Below are 22,829 nucleotides of genomic sequence, written 5' to 3'. Positions count from 1 at the left end.
CATGGAAGGACGTGCAGATGAATTAGCGAAACACCCACAGTCTAGTTTCGACCGGGCCAAGGGATCAGTACTGAGGAGGACGGCCTGATACACTCGCCAAAAAGTACCACTTAGGATACATAGCAAACTAAAGGTCCGGCTACAGCGCGCAGCCAGGTAAGACACGTAGGAAGGCCAAGAAAGTTTTTGTCACGCAGTAGCCCCAGTAATTTCGAAGTTTCAGCGAACAGAGGAGCAGCAGGCCTAAGTTTTAAAACTGATGGAAGAAACCTACAAAGCCGCCGGAAATTTATACAAACGGTTTTGTCAGTGGAAAAGCAAAGGCCATTGTTCATGCTCCTCCAGTAAAGACGATCGAGACACCACTGAAGACGCCACTCAAGGAGGCAAGTCCATGGAGAACTGAAACAGATCGCATAGTTATCGACGAAAAGGGAGCCGGAGAAGCTACGCGGGAGACACGCCATAACAGGGTTAAATAGCTACAGTAAACAATATGATGCTCAGAACGGAGCCATTAGTCACCCCGTTCTCCTGGATAAAGGTGTCAGACATTGTGTTTATGTATTGGCAACAACAAACTAATAACATCAAACGACATCGCAATGACATAAACACAACGGAAACTTAATTCTTAAGTCACAAACTAATTTCCGTTCTTCTAGAACAGTCACGACCGATAAATGTACACTTCAAGCACAGACATCCAAATAAAACCAATACACCACATAACACGCGGACCATACACACACCACCAGAGGACACCACCAACTGCAACAAGACTACATCTACAAACAACACTCACAAACTAAACCTCCGCGTCGTCATGACGTCACACAACACCCTTACGTCAAGGGTCAAAGCCGACGGGTGGGATCGGACGCCTCTGTTGACCCATGACGTCATAGGCGCCATATTGGAGACGTTGAGAATGGTTCGTTTCCGCCATAATGGTGACGTCATGGATCAAAGCAGACGCGTGGAATCGGACGTTTCTGTAATCCCCTGGTGTAGACTGTCTTCTTTTAATCGAGCCATAATAAGGAATTGTTGTGAAACCAACATTTGTTTAGCGATATATACATGCGTGTATCCCAGTAAGTTGCACTGGACTGTATTCGCATTGAATAACGTGCACTGTATTTACGATACAAAGCTGAATGTACCGACAAACGTTTATGCCATCACAATTTCTTATCGATTATACCTCGCCACAAAAATCACCACAACCATCACCATCACTTACCCTTTCCGAAGAAACATGATTCGATGCATCGATATAAGTGTTTCGTAGATTACAGGGAAAAGGACGACCTTAGCGGCTTATGCGGTCGATAGTAAAGAAAGCAGCTGATCCTCGTAATACGCTTTTATCTGTTTGTAGCCCCAGAAAACGGACAAATTAACACTACAAAACGTTCTTCCGCCTCATTCTTCACCCTTTCAGCACTGACTACCCGTAATACCCAAACAGTTATATGGTCTCATTACACGAGTTTTGAGCAGAGTTTCAAAAAATTACTATCAATAGGTGTATACTGATTTTCCGTAGTATTCAGCCGCTTATCACATTTCGAAAAAAGCAGCGAACAGTGGACGGACTAACTTTTCTTCTATTTGCCTGTGCAATATTTTAATCCTATGTCTCTTGAAACTGACGGAGTCAAAATTTCTCAATCTTTGTTCGATTTCTACGTTTGTTACTGCAAAAAAGAAACCGAATATCGGTTATTTCAGAAAACGGTTATTTTGAGAGGTTTAACAGTCAGGTTCAACTCGTGTGGGCAGAAACAGATACAACCGACAACCGGTTGTTTCAGCGATAACCGCGATCCCTATATGGTTATCAACTGCCCGGTAAAACAATGAATGTAGATTTCTACAAAATGCCTGATAACTGCTTCTTACTAGGCGAGTATTTATCCCCTCGAAGTACGTACTACAGTCGTGCGAAGGGCACCACAATCGGAAACTCAACAGGCTCCCCTTGATAAGCCGTGGTTGTAAAGCACAAACACGAAATAATTATGGAAGACTGGAACTAACAGTGGAAGACGAGGGTCAGTTTGAGTTTCAGAGGAAATTAGTTAATACAAGAGGTAATATATATTATAAGTCAGATCGCAGAAAGGGAAACCCACATTTCTAGAACTAACTCCTCTTCTCCTGGTTTCAAGGTGTCGTTACGTCATTCTGCATTGCGCTATGTTAGTGGTACATCCGTACCCAGAGATGGAAAGAATCACAAGTCGCACTAATACCCAAGGCAGGAGATAGGAGTAATCCGCTGAATTACAGACCCGTAACACCCACGTCGATTTGCGGTAGGATTTTGAAACATATACTGTACTCGTACATAATGAATCACCTCGCAGAAAACGATTTATTGACATATAGCCATCACGGATTCAGATAATACCTATCTTGTGAAACACAACTAGCTCTTTATTCTCACGAAGTAGTCAGTGCTGTCAACAAGGGACGTCAAATTGATTCCACATTTTTAGTTTTCCAGAAAGCTTTTGACACCACTCCTCACAAGCGACTTCTAACTGAACTGAATGTCTATGGAATTCGTCTCAGTTGTGTGTTCGGATTCGTGATTTCCTGTCAAAGAGGTCACAGTTCGTGATAGCTGACGGAAACTCTGAGTAAAACAGAAGCAGTATCTGGCGTTCCCCAAGGAAACGTTTGCTGTTCCTGTTATATAAATGATTTAGGAGACAATCCGAGCAGCCCTTTCAGACTTTTTGCAGACGATGCTTTAATTATCATCTTGTAAAGTCATCAGATGATCAAAACCAGTTACAAAATTATTTAGATAAGAAGTCTGTATGGTACAAAAAGTGGCAGTTCACCCTAAATCATGAAGTGCGAAGTCATCCACAAGAGCACTAAAAAGAATGCGCTAAATTTCTATTACACTATAAATGACAAATCTAAAGGCTGTTAACTACATACTTCGAGATTGGAGCGATTACATAGGTAATGCTGTGTAGAAAGCACACCCAAGAGCACGATTTATTGACTGAACACTTAGAAAATGTAACAGGTTAACTACAGAGACTGCTTACACTACACTATTTGCCCTCTTCTGGAATACTGCTGTGCGATGTGAGATCGCATCAGATAGGATTGACGGAGGAAATCGAAGAAGTTCGAAGGGCAACTCGTTTTGGTACTATCGCGAAATAAAGGAGAGAGTACCACGGATATGATACAAGAATTGGGGTGGCAGACATTAAAACAAGGGAGTTTTTCACTGCGACAGGACCTTCTCATGAAATTTTACTCTCCAACTTTCTCCTCAGAGTGTGAAAATATTTTCCTGGCGCCCACTTACATAGGGAGAAATGATAATCATAATAAAATAAGAAAAATCAGAGCTCGCACGGAAAGATTTAATTGTTTGTTTTCCTGCATGCTGTTCGGGAATGGATCAGTAGAGAAGTAGCTTAAAGGTGGTTCGAAGAACACACTGCCAGACAATTGTTAACTGCAGAGTCACCATGTACACTGAAGATTCAAACTGGTACACCTGCCTAATATCTTGTAGGGCCCCCGCGAGCACGCAGAAGTGCCGCAACACGACGTCGCATCGACTCGACTAATATGTCTCAAGTAGTGCTGGAGGGAATTGACACCATGAATCCTGCAGGATTGTCCATAAATCCGTGAGAGTTCGACGGGGTGGAGATCTCTCCTGAACAACACGTTGCAAGGCATCTCATATGCTCAACAATGTTCATGTCTGGGGAGTATGGTGGCCAGCGGAAGTTTTTAATCTCAGAAGAGTGTTCCTGAAGCCGCTCTGTAGCAGTTCTGGAATTTCCAAGTACTTCAGAATGCACATTGGACATGAATGGATGCAAGTGATCTGATTAACCTGCCAATGCAGCAGCAGTAACCGACCTAACAACTGTGCCAGACGCTTGTCTTATACAGGCGTTGCCGACAGCAGCGCCGTATTCTGCCTGTTTACGTATCTCTGTATTTGAATGCGCATGCCTGTACAGTTTCTTTGGCGCTTCAGTGTAGACGCAGATGCAGACATAGGACTCCGGGAGTCGGTAATTGTAGAGGGAGATGAGTGAGTCTACGTGAAGCAGGTGCCTTAAGATCAAAGTTCCAACAGTTATGCAGATGGAGAAATTTTTAACACGTTAGCCTAGCATGGAGAGCGGCTTCAAACTTACAACTCACAATTACTGTCCCCGACATCAACAGCTCCGCTAACGAGGGCGCTAAATCACAGTGCCAATAAATACGGAGACGGCTGGCTCGAAACACAGATGGGAAAATTTATCACTGAGCTTGGAAAATATACCTCAATCCATGTTTTCGATGAATACACGGTTTATTCGTAACCAGTTTTGAACGTAAGCCTACCTGGAGAGCGGGTGGTTAAAGAGAAGGGGAAAGGGACCAAACTACGAGGTCATCGGCCCCTTGTTCCCAGTAGAACAACTGCCGAAGGGAAAGGAGAAAACAAAGAAGACGTACGGCACAATAATAGGAGAAAGGAAGAACCAGAAGAACGACAGAAGGACAACAAACACTACAATGGACAAAACAGGACAAGAAAACTACAGAGAGACGCAAGAAACAGGAAGAGGAGATTAAAAACAAGAAAGCAAGATTACCATGACTGGCCGGACCATGAGAATAAAAAAGGAGAAGCCAGCCACTCTTCAAAAACATTAAAACCTCCACCCTAAAAGCCCTAGGGTGGAGGGCACAGAGGGACAAAGGACATGCGATAAAACTCAGATCAAATGATAAAACCCACCCTCACGAAACTAAAGCTGCTGTTGAGGCATTGTCGCCCAATACTGAAGGTAGGGTGCTGGGAAAGATAAAAGTTCGCCGGAAAGCGGCTTAAGGTGGGCAGTCCAGCAAGAGGTGGACGACTGTCATTTGGGAGCCACAGCAACACTGAGGTGGGTCCTCGCGATGGAGGACGTAAGCGTGTGTGAGCCACGTATGGCCAATGCGGAGTCGACAAAGGACAACTGATTCCCTGCAAGAAGACTTCTACACATTAGCAGTCTCCTTAATGACACACAGTTTGTTGTGCACACTGTTATGCCACTCCGTCTCCCAAAGCCGAAAAACCTTTCGGCATAAGACAGAACGCAGGTCAGTTTCAGAGATGTCCATCTCCAGGAGATGTTTCCGCGTAGCCTGTTTGGACAGCCATCAGCAAGTTCGTTGCCTGGGATTCCGACGTGTCCTGGGTCCACAGAAACACCACTGAACGACTGGACCGTTCCAGGACAGATTTGGACTCCTGGATGTTCGCTACCACAGGATGGCGAAGGTAGCACTGGTCGATAGCTTGTAAGCTGCTCAGGGAGTCAGAACAGAGAAGAAACGACTCACCAGAACAGGAACGGATGTACTGAAGTGCACGAGATATGGCCACAAGCTCTGCAGTGAATACACTGCAGCCAGCGCGCAAGGAATGCTGTTCAATATGGCCTCTGATGACATAGGCGAAGCCAACATTACCATCTGCTATTGAGCCGTTGTTGTGGAACTTCACAGCCCTGGAACACGTCAAGAATCGAGGGGAAGTGACAGAGCGGTGGGGGTTAGCGGAGTCCTTAGGCCCATGCAAAAGGTCCAGACAAAGCTTCGGCCAAGGTGTACCCCATGGACGTGTATGTGAATGGACCTCACAAGTAGAGGTGGTAAAGGGAAGCACTCCAGTTCAAAAAACAATCGTGAGCCCTGACTTTGGCCGCCGATGCGGGGGATGAACTGCCAAGGATGGGAAAAGGAGACGGTAATTCGGATGCTCAGGAGAACTACGAATGTGTGCAACATAACTGGTGAGCAATTGCGCACGTCGGATGCGCAATGGAGGGACACCGGCCTCCACCAGGACACTGGTCAGCGGACTCGATCTAGAAGCTCCCGTCACTAGGTGAACGCTACAATGCTGCACTGGGTCGAGGAAACGCGATGCTGAGGGCGTCGCCAAACTGTAAACCAGACTCCCATAGTCAAGGTGGGATTGAAAAGGGCTCTGTAGAGCTGCAGCAGCGTAGAGAGATCTGCACTCCAGCCGGTGTTGCTCAGGCAGTGGAGAGCATTGAGGTGCTGCCAGCACCCTCGCTTAAGCTGACGAAGGTGAGGCAGCCAAGTCAATCGGGCATCTAAAACCAGTCCTAAGAATCTATACGTCCTTACTACAGTGAGTGGAGTTCAGGTTCCAGACGAACGGTACGAAGAAGTGCATGACAAATGACTTCACGGCTGAAAACTGGAAGCCGTCAGCTAGAGCCCATGACTGCGCCTTGTGAATGGCTCCCTGTAGGCGCCGCTCAGCAACACCAGTACTGGAGGGGCAATACAAAATCCACAAGTCATCCGCATACAGAGAAGGGGAGACCAACGGCCCTATAGCTGCTGCTAGGCTGTTGATGGCCACTAAAAATCGAGAGACACTCAATGTGGAAACCTGCAGAATGCCATTCTCCGGAATATGGGGAACTACAGGAGGCACCGACTTGGACACAGAAAGTACGGAGCGACAGGAAGTTTTGGATAAAAAGCGAGAGCGAGCCCCAGAGAACCCACACACAGAATGTGGGAAGGATATGTTAACGCCAGATCATGTTATACACTTTATGTAAGTCAAAAAAGACGGCAACCAGATGTTGGCGTCTGGAAAAGGCTGGCAGATTCAAGGAACACAAGATTATCAGTGGTAGAGCGACCTGGCAGAAGCCGCCCTGGCACAGAGCCAGTAGGCCACGTGACCCCAGGACCCAACCCAACTGCCGACACACCGTACGTTCCAGCAGCTTACAAAGAACAATGGTGAGGCTGATGGGCCGATAGCTATCCATATCAAGCGGGTTTTTACCGGGTTTTAGTACTGGAATGATGGTACTATCGCACCAAATCCGGTTGAAGATGACGAGGAGATGTCGCCTGTAGTCAGACGAGAGATGTTTAATCATCTGACTGTGGATCCGATCTGTCCCAGGAGCTGTGTCAGGGCAAGGTGGGGGGTAGTTCTCCAACGCAGAGGCTTGAGCACAGTGCTCAGCAATCGGTAGAGAGCACGTCATTGATGTTAACGCCAGGGACACCTGTTGTAGTCTTGTACCCAAAAATGTGTCTGATCTTCGTCCAAACTTAAGATGGTGAAGTATGGCAGCCAATGGTTGACATTTACCTCTCCCAACAATCCTGTTTCCGTCGTTCTATAAGTTAGCGAAAGCGGGCATGGAGCAGCTTAAAGGTTATTAGGGGCGCTAGGGAAGGGTGCCACTTACGTCGCTGTAGAGCTCGCCGACGCTCCTTAATGGCTTCAGCAACTTCCAGCGACCACCAAGGGACTGCCTTACGCCTCTGACACCCTAAAGAGCGAGGGATCGCTTTTTCTGCTGCAGAAACAATTGTTGCAGTCACCTGCTCAACCATCACGTTGATGTTACCGTGTTGGGGAGATTCAACGGTGACAGCAGAGGTGAAAGCTTCCCAGTGCGCCTTGTTTAAAGCCCATCTGGGCAGGCGCGTCCGTGGGCCTGACGCTGGTGCAGTGACAGGAAGATGGGGAAGTGGTCACTACCACACAGGTCGTCATGTGCTCTCCAGTGGATAGATGGGAGAAGACCTCGGCTGCAAATTGATATATCAATGGCCGAGTAACTGCCATGAGCCACACTGAAGTGTGTGGCGGCCACAGTATTTAAGAGGCAGAGGCCGAACTGAGACAGTAAAGTTTCGACATCTCTGCCTCGGTCAGAAAGCGTGGTACCATCCCACAAGGGGTTACGGTCATTAAAATCTCCCAAATGTAGCAAAGGTTTAGGGAGTTGATCAATCAGTACAGCTAATACATCCAGGGGTACTGCACCATCAGTAGGAAGACATACACTGCAGACAGTTTCGCCCCTACCCTGACCGCAACAGCTTCAAGATGGTTTCAGGGGGCACATGTTCACTACAGTGAGTTTAGGACATAAACGCAAACTCCTAACACACTATTATATCGCTACAGTTCCTGTAATATCCCTTATACCTGCAGACGGCAGGGGTCCACATTGCTGGGAATCAAGTTTCCTGGAGGGCAATGCAGATAGCAGGTGTAAAGCTTAACAGTTGCCGTAGCTCAGGCAGGTGGTGGAAAAAAACACCGCAATTCCACTGTAGGATGACATCATGAGAATGGGAAGGCATGGAACATTCAATGAGGCAATTTACGCCTCAGGGTCACCTGCTGCCACCGACTATTTTCCTGAGCAGTCTATATCCATTTTGTCTGAGGGTCTGGCGAGATCTAGGTCCTTAGTGGATGCCAAAATCTCCACCCCATCCTCAGATGGACAGCTTGTAGGCAGCGATGGTGTGGGTGCCACCGCAATTTCCTTGGTCTTCTGGATTTTCTGTTTGGATTTCTCTCGCTGCTCCTTGGGTTTCCCTGGCTGGGAGGACTTCACCGGCTCAGTCTCCGGGACTGAGGATGAGCGTGAAGCCCTATGACCAGCTGCTTTTCGGCTCTTCAGTCACTGGGGGGTGTCACCTTTCCCACTAGCAGAAACCTGGGATGGCAGAGACCCAAGGGACCCCTTCGCAGCGAGGGAAGCCGAAGAAGACATGCACTTCTCTGGCTTAGAAGTGGGGACAGACATCCCCAATGGTTAGGGGGTTCTTGGTCCAGAAGTAGGTGATGCAGGAGCAACAAGGAGGGAAATGCCCCACTATCTAGGGGGCGGGTGTAGTCTTCCGGCTCTGAGAGGTGACTTGGGATGGCAGAGCTGATGGTGCCAGAGCTGTTGTAGCAGTGGTGTAAGATGTCATACGCACAGGATGCAGGCGTTCAAATTTTCTCTTAGCCTCAGTGTAAGTCAGTCAGTCTAGGGTATTTTACTCCACGATTTTCCTTTATTTCTGGAGAATCCTGCAATCTGGCGAGCAAGGTGAATGGTGCTCTCTGCAGTTGACACAGATGGGAGGTGGGGCACATGGAGTATTGGGAAGTGATGGGTGTCCACAATCTTGGCATGTGACATTGGAAGTACAGTGGGAAGACATATGGCCGAACTTCCAGCACTTAAAGCACCGCATCAGGCGAGGCATATAGGGCTTTATGTGACAGTGGTAGACCATCACCTTAACCTCAGGCAATCTATCAGTCTCAAAGGCCAAGATAAAGGCACTGGTGGCAACCTGATTATCCCTCTGACCCTGGTGGACATGCCAAACGAGCTGTGCATTCGCTGTTCTAAATTGGCACGCAGCTCATTGTCGGACTGCAAAAGAAGGTCCCTGTGAAATATGATACCCTGTACCATATTTAAGTCTTATGGGGCGTGATGTTTACAGAAACATACCCAAATTTGTCACAAGCTACTAACTCCCATGACGGGGCAGAGGATGTTGATCAAGACTGACCCAGATCTCATTCTGGACAAGCCCTCCACCTCCCTGAACTTTTACTCTAAATGCAACAAAAAAACTGAGGCTTCATCATCATGAAAGATTCCCCATCAGCTCTCTAACGTACAAGGTAACGCAGCGAATAAGATCAGCTGTCATCCTTAGCCCGACATTCCTCCCATGGTGTGGCCAGGGAGGGGAACGATTTGGGGTCGTACTTCTGTGCGTTGAATTGTGATCGCTTAGAGACTGCTGGTGTTTCACAACCAGCAAAAGATGATGAACTACATTTCATCACGTGTCATCCACCCTGATGCCACCCACTCCAACCAGGCGCAGAAAACGACACTGTAGAGTGGATGGAGGAAAACGCACCCAGGAAGGTGTCCTCGCCCAAGAGACGGAGGATGAGCGGGACTGCAATGCCTTGACGAGAAAGTGGGCTAAGGATCTCAATGCACAATGGACACAATGCACCATGTAAGGCGCCCTTTCTCAATTGGCTTGGGAAAAATTTTGAAAAATGGAGGTCACACCCTACAGCGGATCATCACATTGAGGCCGAAAGGTGTGAGACTCCTTTTAGTCGTCTCTTACAACAGGCAGGAATACCTCGGGCCTATTCTAACCCAGGGCCTGCAGGGCGAGGCTACCTGGAGACTACGGCATACATCTGTGGTGTATTCCTGTTAAGACGTGATGTTTATTGGTTTTCCTTGTACAGGGCATTACGTAAATTAGATGTATCTACGCCTTATTAAGTGTATTGTTTATTCTTCTGTACATCGTGTGCATTAAGAATTTTATGCATGAAAAAGTCCGCCAAAAACTTCGCACTGTGCTTAACAACTGCATCACAGCACGTCGTGAAAAGCTTTCAGTAGCAAACTAATCCTGTTAGCGGCGGGAGTCCTTTATGCCACGACAGTAAAATATAAATTTCAGTTTGTCCACGTAGCTATTTTCACAGCAGCAGTGCCTGATGCGGCGGAGACATTGCTGGCGCAGTGTATATATCGCTGAGCGAATCGGTAAAACGAAAATCAGCTTACAGGAGTATAGGTACAAACCACAGATCGCAAATCTCGTAGAAAGCAGAAATGTGTGTGTCCGATTCTTAGTGTACCAGTGTTATACTATCGACGCGAAATCAGGGCACAAACAAACCTAGGCGAGCGATAACTGTACTTGTTGTTGACATCATTTAAAGCATCCTGAATCCGATCCTTGCTCTCTATCTGTTCGTTTGCCTACGTCGGATATCGTAAGCTAAGGCGAAGCAAAACGCAATGTGTTTCACTTGCCCTTTCTGAAACTTCGGTTTACTCTGATTTTTTTCCACGCATTTGTCCCCTCCCTCACTGTAACTACCGCTATGGGCTCGGCTGCTTTTTGCACGTTCGAAAATATCGGTCTGCTTGCAATCTTCATTTGGAACCATTTAAAAGATATGGGTTAGAACTTAGGCGATTACCGTACAAAATGTACTTTTCACGGTCGTTACCAATTGCCTCGATAATTCCTGTTAAGTACACACAAAGTCTGTACTAATAAGACACTGACAATAACGCTAACGTTGAGAAGTTACGTGTGGTTTCAAGTACCTTGTTTACTATGTACAGATTTTCATTCCTTGAACGAGAAAGCGACAAATGGTGTCCCACGTTAATGGGGCTGAAAATGTCCACGGACGCGCCGAAATGCGATACAGTCATCATGCGCATTGTACTCATTTAGGTAAATTAAGCTAACACTTCACCACAGGAATGAAGAAAGTGAAGCAGAGAATGGGAATATGTATATATGTAGTACCTGAGAGTGGTCCTACATTATGTAAGCTGAGCGAGGATTGCTATTACTGGAAAATTTCTACTGCTGACCCTATATTCTGCGAATGGCGACTGATTACACCGGAAAGCGACATGGTTTCATAGAAACACAGTGAAGAAAGAAAAGGCTTTAACGTCCCGTCGACGAAGAGGTAAGTACAGAGAGAGCAAAGACTGAGTTGAAAATGAAGTCGGCCGTGTCTAATTCAAAGGAATTATCGCAGAGTTCAGTTGAAGTCATTTATGGGAAACCAAGAAAAACCCAAATCTGGATGGCGGTTTGGAGTTTCGAACCGCCGTCATTCCGAATGGGATTTCTGTGCCTTAACTACTTTGTCGCCTTGCACTGTCAGACAAGTCTTAGTGTTTGGGACCAAGGAAAGCTTTGAAGGGTTTGTTGAGCGTTCCAAGCTATAGCAGATGCAATAAAGGCAACAAACTTTATTTAATATGAGGTGCAAAGCACATCGTGCTAATTACGGCGTTGTAAACAAGATTTTTATGCTTATTTCCTGAGCGACTGACAGAAGACCGTCTCCGAAGGTATTATGCAACATCACACAATGAGGAAATAGAGAACTGTTGTGGAAGACGTGCGACTACGCAACAGACGCGATCAGAAAAAAATTCCTTTCTGCAGGAGAAGCGGCCAACTAACCCTGCGGAACGGAGCTGGTGTCTGAGTTAAAAATAGATTCCGCAGCTCTTTGAAGGAATTTGGGTGTGACTAACGCTACCCGTAAAAGTGTACTTAGCGGTGTCGACGGATTTTTCGTTGCATACTGCTGTTGGCAATGCTTCGCGCGATTAGCGACGGGGACTCAATATGAAAAATCTTTAGTCAGATGTGAATAGCCAATGAGATTCTCGATCATACCTTCCTTTGTTTCGTAAATAAAGTTACCTTACATTTTGTTTCACTCGCAGCAATTTAAGCACTGTTCTTAGGCTCCTACATAACTACGAACTCTGAAATAATCACATACTCATATTCGGAAATAACGGCCTAATATTCGGCCAACCAAGACTAATTTTCAATGCTACTCGTTGGACTCTCAGCAATTTACGCTGTACTACTAGGTTCCCAGACTCACCACAACCTCGGAAATCTTGACATATTTGAAAAACAGCCAAATATTTGGCGTAACCAAAATTGTAAGATTTAGCGATTCTCATTGGCTATCTAATGTTGTTACCTGGTTGACTAGGTGTAACCGTAACGAATTGCCAATAACAGCATTCACCGAAAATCTGTCGACACTATTAAAAATACTGTAGCCATACAGCTGCGTGAAGACATCTACGATGTAATTTATAAAGTCGCAAAGAATTGTTCTGTGAAAGACCAATGCAGATGTGGCCTAGATGGAAAGCATTCTGTCTTGGATCATATTCAGTAAGGTACAGTACGCTACTGCTCGCGAGTGAGATATCAGACCGTCACCAAATACGCACTGTGTATTACTGACTGTTGGTCCGATACGTCTGTGCGCTTTTCCACATCCGTCTAAGAAAAAGCAGAGGTGGTTCCGCCAGCATCTTAGAAGCACAATTCCTAAACAAAATACATGGTGCAGCACGCAAAACCGGCCCGTAAAGTCAACACATGAACTAATAACTGACGCTCCTCTTCTGTCAAGTTTGACTAAAACTCTACCAGGATTCCCAAATACACGTGACTTCACTGTCGTCTGAAAGAATACGGGCCCCAGAACACGTATGGTACATCAAACACCAATCTTGTCGCCAAGCAAGGGTAGTTGGTGGATCGCATGTGGATTTTCCGTCTACCAATATCGGTTGTTTTGGATTTACGTACCCAGACACGGGGAACCACGCCTCGTCACTGGTTATGAGCCTTAGTGGGTCCAAGACATCACTTGCAACATTTTCTCAACAGCCACGAATATAAATGCACTCCCTCCTGCAGGTCAGGGTTTTTCGTTCTTGCGCAACACTCATCTAGTACGTTTTTAACTACAGTCTCCTTAAAACAAGTCTAACTCCTCTGACTCGCGTGAACCTTTGGACAATCTCCTGGTTGACTTGCGAGGACTTCTTGTTATCTTCTGCACCTGCCTCTTCAGATGTCAAGACAGGTGATGGTCTGTTCCTGGGAGCATTTTGAACCGATCCTGTACGACGCTGCTTTTCAATCAATTTTTTCGCTGGCACAGAACGTCCTGGAAATTTCTTCCGAAACAAATTCTTTGTTTTCACGAAAGACGCAGTGCGGTTGAACGCTTCAACAATGGCAACACGCTCGGGTAAGGAATAAGGAATACGGCATCCCCAACTGGTTTCGACAAGTTTCAATGGCTGCGGCTGCGTTACACAACGAAGTTTCGCGCAGCGTCAGTACATCAGCGGAAATGGTTAGTTCGTGCGCTTTGCGTACGACGGGTCGGTTTTACGTGCCGCACCCTGGATGAACAAGGCTATAGGTAAGTAGGTGGCGTACACGCCTAAATCATATAGGCGACGATTTAGCGACAGAGAGAGCCTTGCAAGAGAAGGTGATTCGAAATTCGTAGAAAAGAATTGAGTGTAGGGCAGCAGGTAAGTGGGTAAATACCATACTACAAGCTGAAAGGTCTGGGGTTCGATCGCCAGTCAGCTTTTTCTGTCATTTATTGTTTCTTTCACCTCTGGCAAAAATGCTACGGTGAATCGGGGTTTGGAGTCCATCTTCAACTGCAGAGTCGCCCTATAAGTGGATGAATAAGTCGGGTCAACAGTCAGAGCAGGCAAGCGCTAATCACCATCCGATGCACTGCGGTGATCGGGATTAGTTGGACTGAGCCAGAAAATTAGTGGACGGTGCATCGCTGTGGGGCTATAGTCGGCGCCATCCCTTTACACTACTGTTAAGTGCGGATGACCACATGCCAGGGCAAAGCCTATTGCGCTGGACAGATATCAAGCCAACCGGCAACAGTGCCACATAGCCTCACAGACGGTTCACAGTTTAGCGACGCTAATGCGAGGGTGATTTGATAAGTCTGCTAAATTTCCGCGAAAGAATGGAACATTTTTGTTGCGCCTTGATGGCTGGTAAGCTTGATTATTGGTAAAATATTTACACAATATTCATTGCTGACAGCCGACTGAAATGGTCAGTGTGTCGACTGTGACAAAGTGGAAAAAGTTGAGTTTCATGCTGTTATTAAACATTTTCATTGGAAGAGTTGGACTGTCGCACAAACAGCAACAGAATTGAATGAATATTTGTTTTGTAAATAAAAAACGCCTTCTCTTGCTGCATTATTTTATTCTCCCAGATGCGTTTCGCCTTCTTTCACTTTAAGGCACCATCAGTGGGATATTTCTTCACGTTCTTTAGTTGGCATTGGTGTTTCCTCTCATTTGCTCACATGTAAGTCGCACTACCGCTCTATTTAGGAAACAAACACGTTTTAGTGTTTCGAACATTTTTCTTCCCACTTTTCATTTTGTTTGCCCTTGTCGTCGTCGTCCTCGTCGTTGTTGTTGTTGTTGTTGTTGTTGTTGTTGTCGTCGTCGTCTTCAGTCCTGAGACTGGTTTGATGCAGCTCTCCATGCTACTCTATCCTGTGCAAGCTGCTTCATCTCCCAATACTTACTGCAACCTATATCATCCTGAATCTGCTTAGGGTATTCATCTCTTGGTCTCCCTCTACGATTTTTACCCTCCGCACTGCCCTCCAATGCTAAATTTGTGATCCACTCATGCCTCAGAACATGTCCTACCAACCGGTCCCTTCTTCTTGTCAAGTTGTGCCACAAACTCCTCCCCAATCCTATTCAATACCTCCTCATTAGTTATGTGATCTACCCATCTAATCTTCAGCATTCTTCTGTAGCACTACATTTCGAAAGCTTCTATTCTCTTCTTGTCCAAACTATTTATAGTCCACGTTTCACTTCCATACATGGCTACACTCCATACTTTCAGAAACGACTTCCTGACACTTAAATCAATGCTAGATGTTAACAAATTTCTCTTCTTCAGAAACGCTTTCCTTGCCATTTCCAGTCTACATTTTACATCCTCTCTACTTCGAACATCAGTTATTTTGCTCCCCAAATAGCAAAACTCCTTTACTACTTTTAGTATCTCATTTCCTAATCTAATTCCCTCAGCATCAACCGACTTAATTCGACTACATTCCATTATCCTCGTTTTGCTTTTGTTGATGTTCATCTTATATCCTCCTTTCAAGACACTGTCCATTTCGTTCAACTGCCCTTCCAAGTCCTTTGCTGACTGACAAAATTACGATGTCATCGGCGAACCTCAACGTTTTTATTTCTTCTCCATGGACTTTAATACCTACTCCGAATTTTTCTTTTGTTTCTTTTACTGCTTGCTCAATATACAGATTGAATAACATCGGGGACAGGCTACAACCCTGTCTCACTCCCTTCCCAACCGCTGCTTCCCTTTCATGCCCCCCAACTCTTGTCGTTGTGATGCACTATTAGTCTTCCGTCACTACTCTAGACATAACTAATACAGACGTAACTACTTTGAGTTCACTGTGCACCTCATCCTGTTTGGTTTGTTTTAGTACACGTACATCGTACTATGTGCGAGATGGATGCCGTGATTGCTCACTGCCGGCCAAAAACGCATACCGCACATTTCAGCGCAACGTCTGGCGATGTTTCATACCAATCCGCAAAAATTGTTGCGCCGATTTGTGACTGTTGAAACCTGGATGCCTCATTACACACCAGAGTCATAACGGCAGTCAAAGCAATGGACAAAGGCTGGTGGTCGTGCACCGAAGAAGGCAAGGACCATTTTGTCCGCTGGTAAGGTGATGGCCACTTTTTTGGTGGTCCTAACGAATAATCCTCATAGACTACTCGAAACAAGTCAGAATCATAACCGGACCCTATTCTGCTCCATTGTTGGACCGTTTGAAACTTTCATTAGCCTAAAAAAGATCAAGGTTGACACGGAAAAAGTGCTCTTTCACCAGGATAATACACCATCCCACGCATCAGCGACAACAATGGCGAAAGGGCACGAACTGGGCTTTGAACTGGTTCCTCATCCACCCTATGCAGCAGACTTAGCCCAAAGTGACTTCTTCCTGGTCTCAAACTCGACACTTTGCTTGCTGGGAAGAAATTTGCTTGCAATGAAGGGATAGTTGCAGTCAACGAGTATTTTGCAGAGTTTGACAAAACATATTTTTCTGATAGGATGAAAAAGCTGGAAGATCACTGGACCAAGCGTATATCACTGAAAGGAAACTATGTGGAGAAGTAACGTGAGCGTGAGTTGTTTACGAAACAAATACTTTTTTCTCTCTTTTTGTCTGACTTACCAAACCACGCTCGTACACCCTCCACTGTTCTCAGTACAGAGACGCTAATGTAGGCTGCTTGCAACCAAGCCACTTCCCTAACCACGAACGCACCTGCTCCAAGCATTACTGTACGCCTTTGCACAACTGGCGTGAACAAGACGAGCTGTTTGTTACGGTACTAAGTGTTTAACGCCATCTGGCTGAGCTAGCGGTGCTCCAGTGCGCGCAACAGACAGAACAGACAAGCCACGGAAGAATCCTCATTATTATTGCAACTTAAATTTATTTGAGCCCGTTTACTGTAGCCACGCCCCCTCTACATTTTGTACCCCTTCACTTTTCCCTCAGTTACGAAACTGATGATTCCTGGATGCCGATCCCATTTTTAACTCCACTTGAGACACAGCTCTCTTTTTTCAGTGAACAAATATACAACACAGGAAACTTCTACTACAATGACAGTAAATTATATTGGTCTGCTCAGATTACAGGAAAATGCGGAAAAAATACACGGAAAGAAGTTCACGTGGAAGTTAAGAATGTAACCATAGATGTGATGAACAACATTACCTGTTGCAAATTGTAAGTAGAGCAGCAGACTGTATCCATTACATTCTGGTTCTGTACTTCTGACCACAGATCATTGGTTTCCTCCCACTGACTCAATTTTTTAGTATTAATTCAATTTATGTATTTCCCTGTGATGGGGTAAATCGCAGCCTTCCATTACTTTACGTTCGTTGTCCGGTGGTGCTACTTCCACGTACCTCGTCGGAGAACCTCTGGCAGTACTGTCCGAAAATTACTGGTTAAAATATGGTAAAGGTTCAGGCCTGAATACGCGCTCAGATAGACTAATAGCTACGGCAACTGCTCGCAGTAAGCATCTATGACGACATATCCACAATTTTCTTTGATTTTGGAGAGGTCAGAGCGGTGTCATACGAATAGGACGAGTCAGTTGGCTATTAGGTGGACAAACAAATACACTGTACGACGCGACTTAACGCCACAGACCACCTGGAGTTCTGCACACGCATGGAGTTGCTGCAAGTAGGGAGTTGCACGGTCTGTTCCTGAGGAGCAAATGAGACTGCTATCTCGAGCGTCTACGCCACGCCCTGCTAACTGCAGCTCGGTGCAGTTTACACAACGCTTTCTCACATACATATCCCAAGAAATTCTAGGCCTCACTATGATTTAAACCGCCACACCATCGTACGTGTACTCCTAAACCCGTGGAACGTAATAAATTCATATGTTCGTTGATACCTACATCGGAATATTTTTATATTCTGACGATGGCAATAGGCGAAACCGGTAATAGTGACCTTTACAATTTATGTGATCATGACGGATCTTTACAAATAAAGTACCGTAACACGATCATGAATTTATTTCCAGACAAAGTCTTCAGCTCATGAATTCACTAGGTGTAACATTCTTCATTTCCATATTATAGAGTCCACAAGCAACAGCAAAATTTAAGGTACCTCGTGCCAGTATCAGTGTACTTTCATCTATTCCATTTGCATACCAATTATAATCTCCACAGGCAATCTATTCCTTCTTCTCCCCTTGCTCTCATTTTTAATCCCCGGGTATTCCCGTTACTCCTTCGCATGGGGTATGTTTCGTACACATAACGGGCTTGTCGTCGACAGGGCGGTAAAGTCTTCGAACTGTTCATATTGCTGCCTTACAACCAATCTCTTTAAATTCCGCGCATCGTTGAGACCAATTATTGATGAGGTATTTCCAAAAGCAGCAACTTCTTCAGCAACAAGTAAATGAAATAAATGGTTAACTGCCAACATTACAAAGTGCTCCGAGAGACCGAGATATTTCTTACGAAAACACTATCCTAATCCGGTGTTCCTAAATTGCCAGGTACAAAAATGTACTCAGGACGGTATTGCTAGCGGCAAAAATAATTAGGTGACAAATTACAATACATAATACACATCATAAAACAAGAAACTGAAAAATAGCATGAAAGTATAGTAACATATTAATCAAAGACGGGCGCAGGTTAATGCAAAATATTCAGAAACTAGAAAACTTTGTGAACGACTTTCAGGTATTGCAGCTACAAGATTCAACAAAATTTACCCAAAACAGGTGAAGCGTTCACAATGATATAACATTCCAGAACAAATCATGAAGTAAGGAATACAGTACAAAAATTAAGCGGTCAGGAAGCCTTCATAAGGTGCAAGTCTGTTCCAAAGTCATGCGTACACAGCACACAAACAATTAACTATAAATGAAGCTTTTTAAAGAATATTTGAAACAGACAAGTTATCCACCCTACAAAGATATGGAAAATACTCTTACTGTAAAGCAGAGGCCAGTTACCTTCCTCTCACCATTCTACACACAAAAGAATCAAAGAAACTTACCAGCTTGAACAACCTTTGTAACAGAATTTGGTTTCCTAAGTAGCAAAAGTACAGTACTGGCCATAACACAGCTTACAAAAGTAGTATTTTAAGGTCTTCACAGGGATGAATTGCCTAGCAGACCTACCCAAGGCTCCTGACTATACAATGCAACTAAACAAGCTATTGAAGCACTAGGTATAAGAAGTGGCTAACTAGTAATTCAAGTCATATCTGGAAAGCAGGGAGCAAAAGATAGAGACAGCTGAACACTATCAGGCTCAAAACATTGACTTAGGTATCCATCAGGGTAATGTATTATGAGCAATGCTGTTCTTAATACACATCTACGGCTATCGAATGAAAATAAGACAAAATATTCTCTTTGCTGAAGACAGCAAGATTTTAGTTACTGACAAAATGACAGTACTCATACCTGAGAAATCAAATGAACCCTGAACCCCTCAATTATGTACCAAACTGGGCAATAGTAATAAATGTAAAGAAAGCACATAGCTTGAGTGTTAAGACAAAGAGCGAAAACAACTTTGTTACAATATAAATAACATAAATGATAACTATACACTCTGTAGTATGTAATGTTCTTAGGGGTAAATATTGGTTGTCAAAGAGAATCACGAGCATTTTATCCCATTAGCACCCTGTCACCAGCCTGTAACAGCCAGTCTCTCATGGCGACATAGCTATTGCTACGTACTCTCAATCCTTAGCTACGCAGTTTTTTACTAGGGACTAAATGCACCTGGCATGGACACAATTTTGTAACTACATGAACGGACCACAAGAATAATAACTGAAATTAGTACTCACACCCACTGTAAGAAAATATTTTAAAAATTGGACACCCTTACTCCAACACGAGATCCTCTCTCTATTGCACACATCAATAAAAACTAATAAGTATGTCACAAATAGATAAGAGCCCATTTGGGCAAAAAAATATTCAAACAGTGTGTTGTAATGGAGGTTAAAGTTTCACCATAATTTGCCCTAGGAGATGAAAGCGATGACTGAAATATAGTTATTTAAAAACCAATCCAAATGCACCTTTTAAATAATGTGTACTACAAAATTTAAGATTACTTAACAGTAAGTGTTAGAGAGAAAAACGAAAATTAGAGCACTTCTATCACAATATACATTCATACTGCAACACTTTTCACAGGGAAAGCAATCACACAACATCTTTAGTCTGTAACACTAATGTTCCACAATCTTCCTGAACTTGTCACGAGAGGATGCTGGCTCAGTTTCCCTGACTAATTGGAGGGCAGAGAGATGTGACAGAGGTGTGGTAGCCTGATCATGGTATTTAAGTCATCTGCAAATGTGTGTGTTATATGTAGACAATGAATTGTGTGTAATTATTTCCAATCTTAAAAAACTAAGTTATTCTATGTATGTGTATACATATGAGCACTGTACAACAGGCACAAACTCAATGTAATGAAACATGTGTGTAGAAACCAGGTTCAAATTTGTGACGATGGAGCCTCATGCATTATAAGGCCATCCTGAGTTACGTTTTCCTAAATTATCTCTGGCAAATACTAATATGGTTTTCCAAATGGAGCCACGAGAGATCTCTAGTGGAAAAAATATAAAAGCAACGGTATACACTGGGAAAAGTAAACATGGGAAAAAAAAGAAATTGAATCCTCGGCTCCACGCTGGGGTAGGCACAGTACTGGAACTAGCATTGTCTTTGCTGCTGTCAGACTATGAAAAGATAAACAAAATCCATAACCTTTAAAAATGCTTGGAAACGTACAAAGTTTTCTTGAACATCCGAAAACAGAAAGGCCATTATAGAAGACAAATATTCAGAGAAACATTCCGTTGCCATATAAAATATGGGACAAAATGCACTTGCCAAAAGAAAATTGTATCGTCTACGACATTGTCAACGTGTGGTATGACATCTGTAGCGTGTTGATCACGAGGATAAAACGACAATGATCCGAAAAAACACGTATACTTTTAAGGTGGCTACAAAACCATCACTGAACCTCATATACATCACGCGGTTGTTGGGGGCCTAAAAGAGCAGCATTGGGTGGTTAAATCAAAGCTACTCGTAATACGACAACATAGAAGTGGATTACACTAGAAAACATCACAGAAGTTGATCGAAGCTATTGACAATAGCGCCACCAACGAAATCCAGTTATTCAAAGCAGTTTTAAGCAAACAGAAATAAGAAAATCCTATCTAAAAATTACAATTTACTTACCTCCTTTACAAGGGGTCCTGTGAGTGCTGTGCTGTGCTCGGTAACCGGTGATCATTTCATAATCTCCACTGTCCCTTTTGATAGGGAAAGAAACTTCTATTATGTGATCACAGCCTTGCATTAACATCAAAATACCTTTTACTTTCTTTTTCCTGTCTTCGACAGACATCCTTCTTTCCTTCATATCCTCAATTAATTTGTCCTCCGCTACCTGACACGCTCTGTGAAAGAAGTACTCAACCATATCGAAAAATCGTGGATTTTCTGCGGTAGGCACATCCTTTAAACGCTCAGGAATTTGATGATCTGAATATGATCTTGAATTCCGTAACTGAAATGCCGCAGGACACACTTTCAGAAGAGCACCAACATCGAACTGTGTGCTCTGCTTCAGAGCCCCGACTGTTCTTGAAACAGCTTTAAGATGGAACATTGTTTACAGTTTATTTTCAGTTGAACGACAACAACATACAAATCACCAAACTTCTTTCCCGGCTTCTATAACCACCCGCACAGCACCCGCTACACAACACGACAACAACCCACTCCACCTATTCCTGCGGAATGATACAGCCCAGCTGGTGCCCAAGTGCTCAGTCTGGCACCTCAAAGATAATAGTATTGCAGAGATCACTTCTTGTTGTATATTATATCTGTGACTGAACAGTGCTCGCACGTCAAGATTGTTCAAGGAGGCTATCCAACGAATGTGAGTTGGTTCAGACTTCCAATAAAATTTAATAATATTGAAGATAATTTCTAATCAGGACACCATATGCGAAAACTTGAATCACACGACGAAAGCTGATAACATAAATATAGAAGAGAAGGGTATTTACAAGCAGTTTTATATTGAAGCAGAAAGTGTGTGATACGTAACATAAAAGAATGAACAGAGATAGATGGCGTGCTTGTACTGGATGTAAATTGACAAAAAAGAGAGAGCGAACGAACGAACGATGACGCAAAAGTGTGATCTTATACTAAAAATATGCATTGTTGTTTATAACATAATTTAGATTAACAGTAAACCGATTTGAGACTATTCTATATCAATGTGTCAATTGTTATGTTGTACAATGCCCTGTGAGTATGTGTGAAATTTTCATGAAACATTCGATCACTTGTGCTGTCTGTCAAGTAGATTTGTGGTGACTGTGATGTAAGTTTCTTGAAGTAACTGACAAGAAAAGCATGTGATCTATAGAACATGTAAATAACTAAATATACTTCTTCTTTTAGCAGTTTTGGATGTACATATATGGACCACATCGAAGTACATATTTTCATTGCAGTTGTACAAAGTAATAATCACATAAAGTATTTAATTATCTGAAGTATACCATACCACATTTAAATATGGTAGCATCGTACACAATTGAACATTTTAAATAATGTATCTACTGCAAACTCTACCTATACACATTTTTTTCTGTTGTACGATATATAACAACATATCTTGAATTTACTACCCATCTGCTTATGTAAATTTTAATTTTGTTACACTGTACCACTATTTCTAATTTTTTGCATTTCGTATGTATTCACTGACGGAATAGGAAGGACTTCCCGCATGCAATAGTTTCATTGTCTGCTAAAATTTCTCTTTCAAGCAGATATTTTTACTTTCAAGTTCAGCTATGTAGTATTGTGGAACTCAAAAGTTTAT

The 22,829-nt window shown here is 43.9% G+C and overlaps 1 protein-coding gene across 1 annotated transcript in view; it reads right to left on the bottom strand.

The window, feature by feature from the left end:
* The window catches only part of LOC126416058 (glutamate dehydrogenase, mitochondrial), a 168,071-nt gene extending 146,329 nt beyond the window's left edge, over positions 1 to 21,742 (bottom strand). The window contains exon 1 of the mRNA XM_050083533.1: positions 21,161 to 21,742. Coding sequence (XP_049939490.1) covers positions 21,161 to 21,593 — 433 coding nt within the window. The 5' untranslated portion in view covers positions 21,594 to 21,742. The remainder of the gene's footprint in view (positions 1 to 21,160) is intronic.
* Between the last annotated feature and the right edge of the window lie 1,087 nt (positions 21,743 to 22,829).

Source organism: Schistocerca serialis, chromosome 8 (assembly GCF_023864345.2).
Source record: "Schistocerca serialis cubense isolate TAMUIC-IGC-003099 chromosome 8, iqSchSeri2.2, whole genome shotgun sequence".
NCBI classification, from domain to species: Eukaryota; Metazoa; Arthropoda; class Insecta; order Orthoptera; family Acrididae; genus Schistocerca; species Schistocerca serialis.
This window is presented reverse-complemented; position numbering and strand designations above follow the sequence as displayed.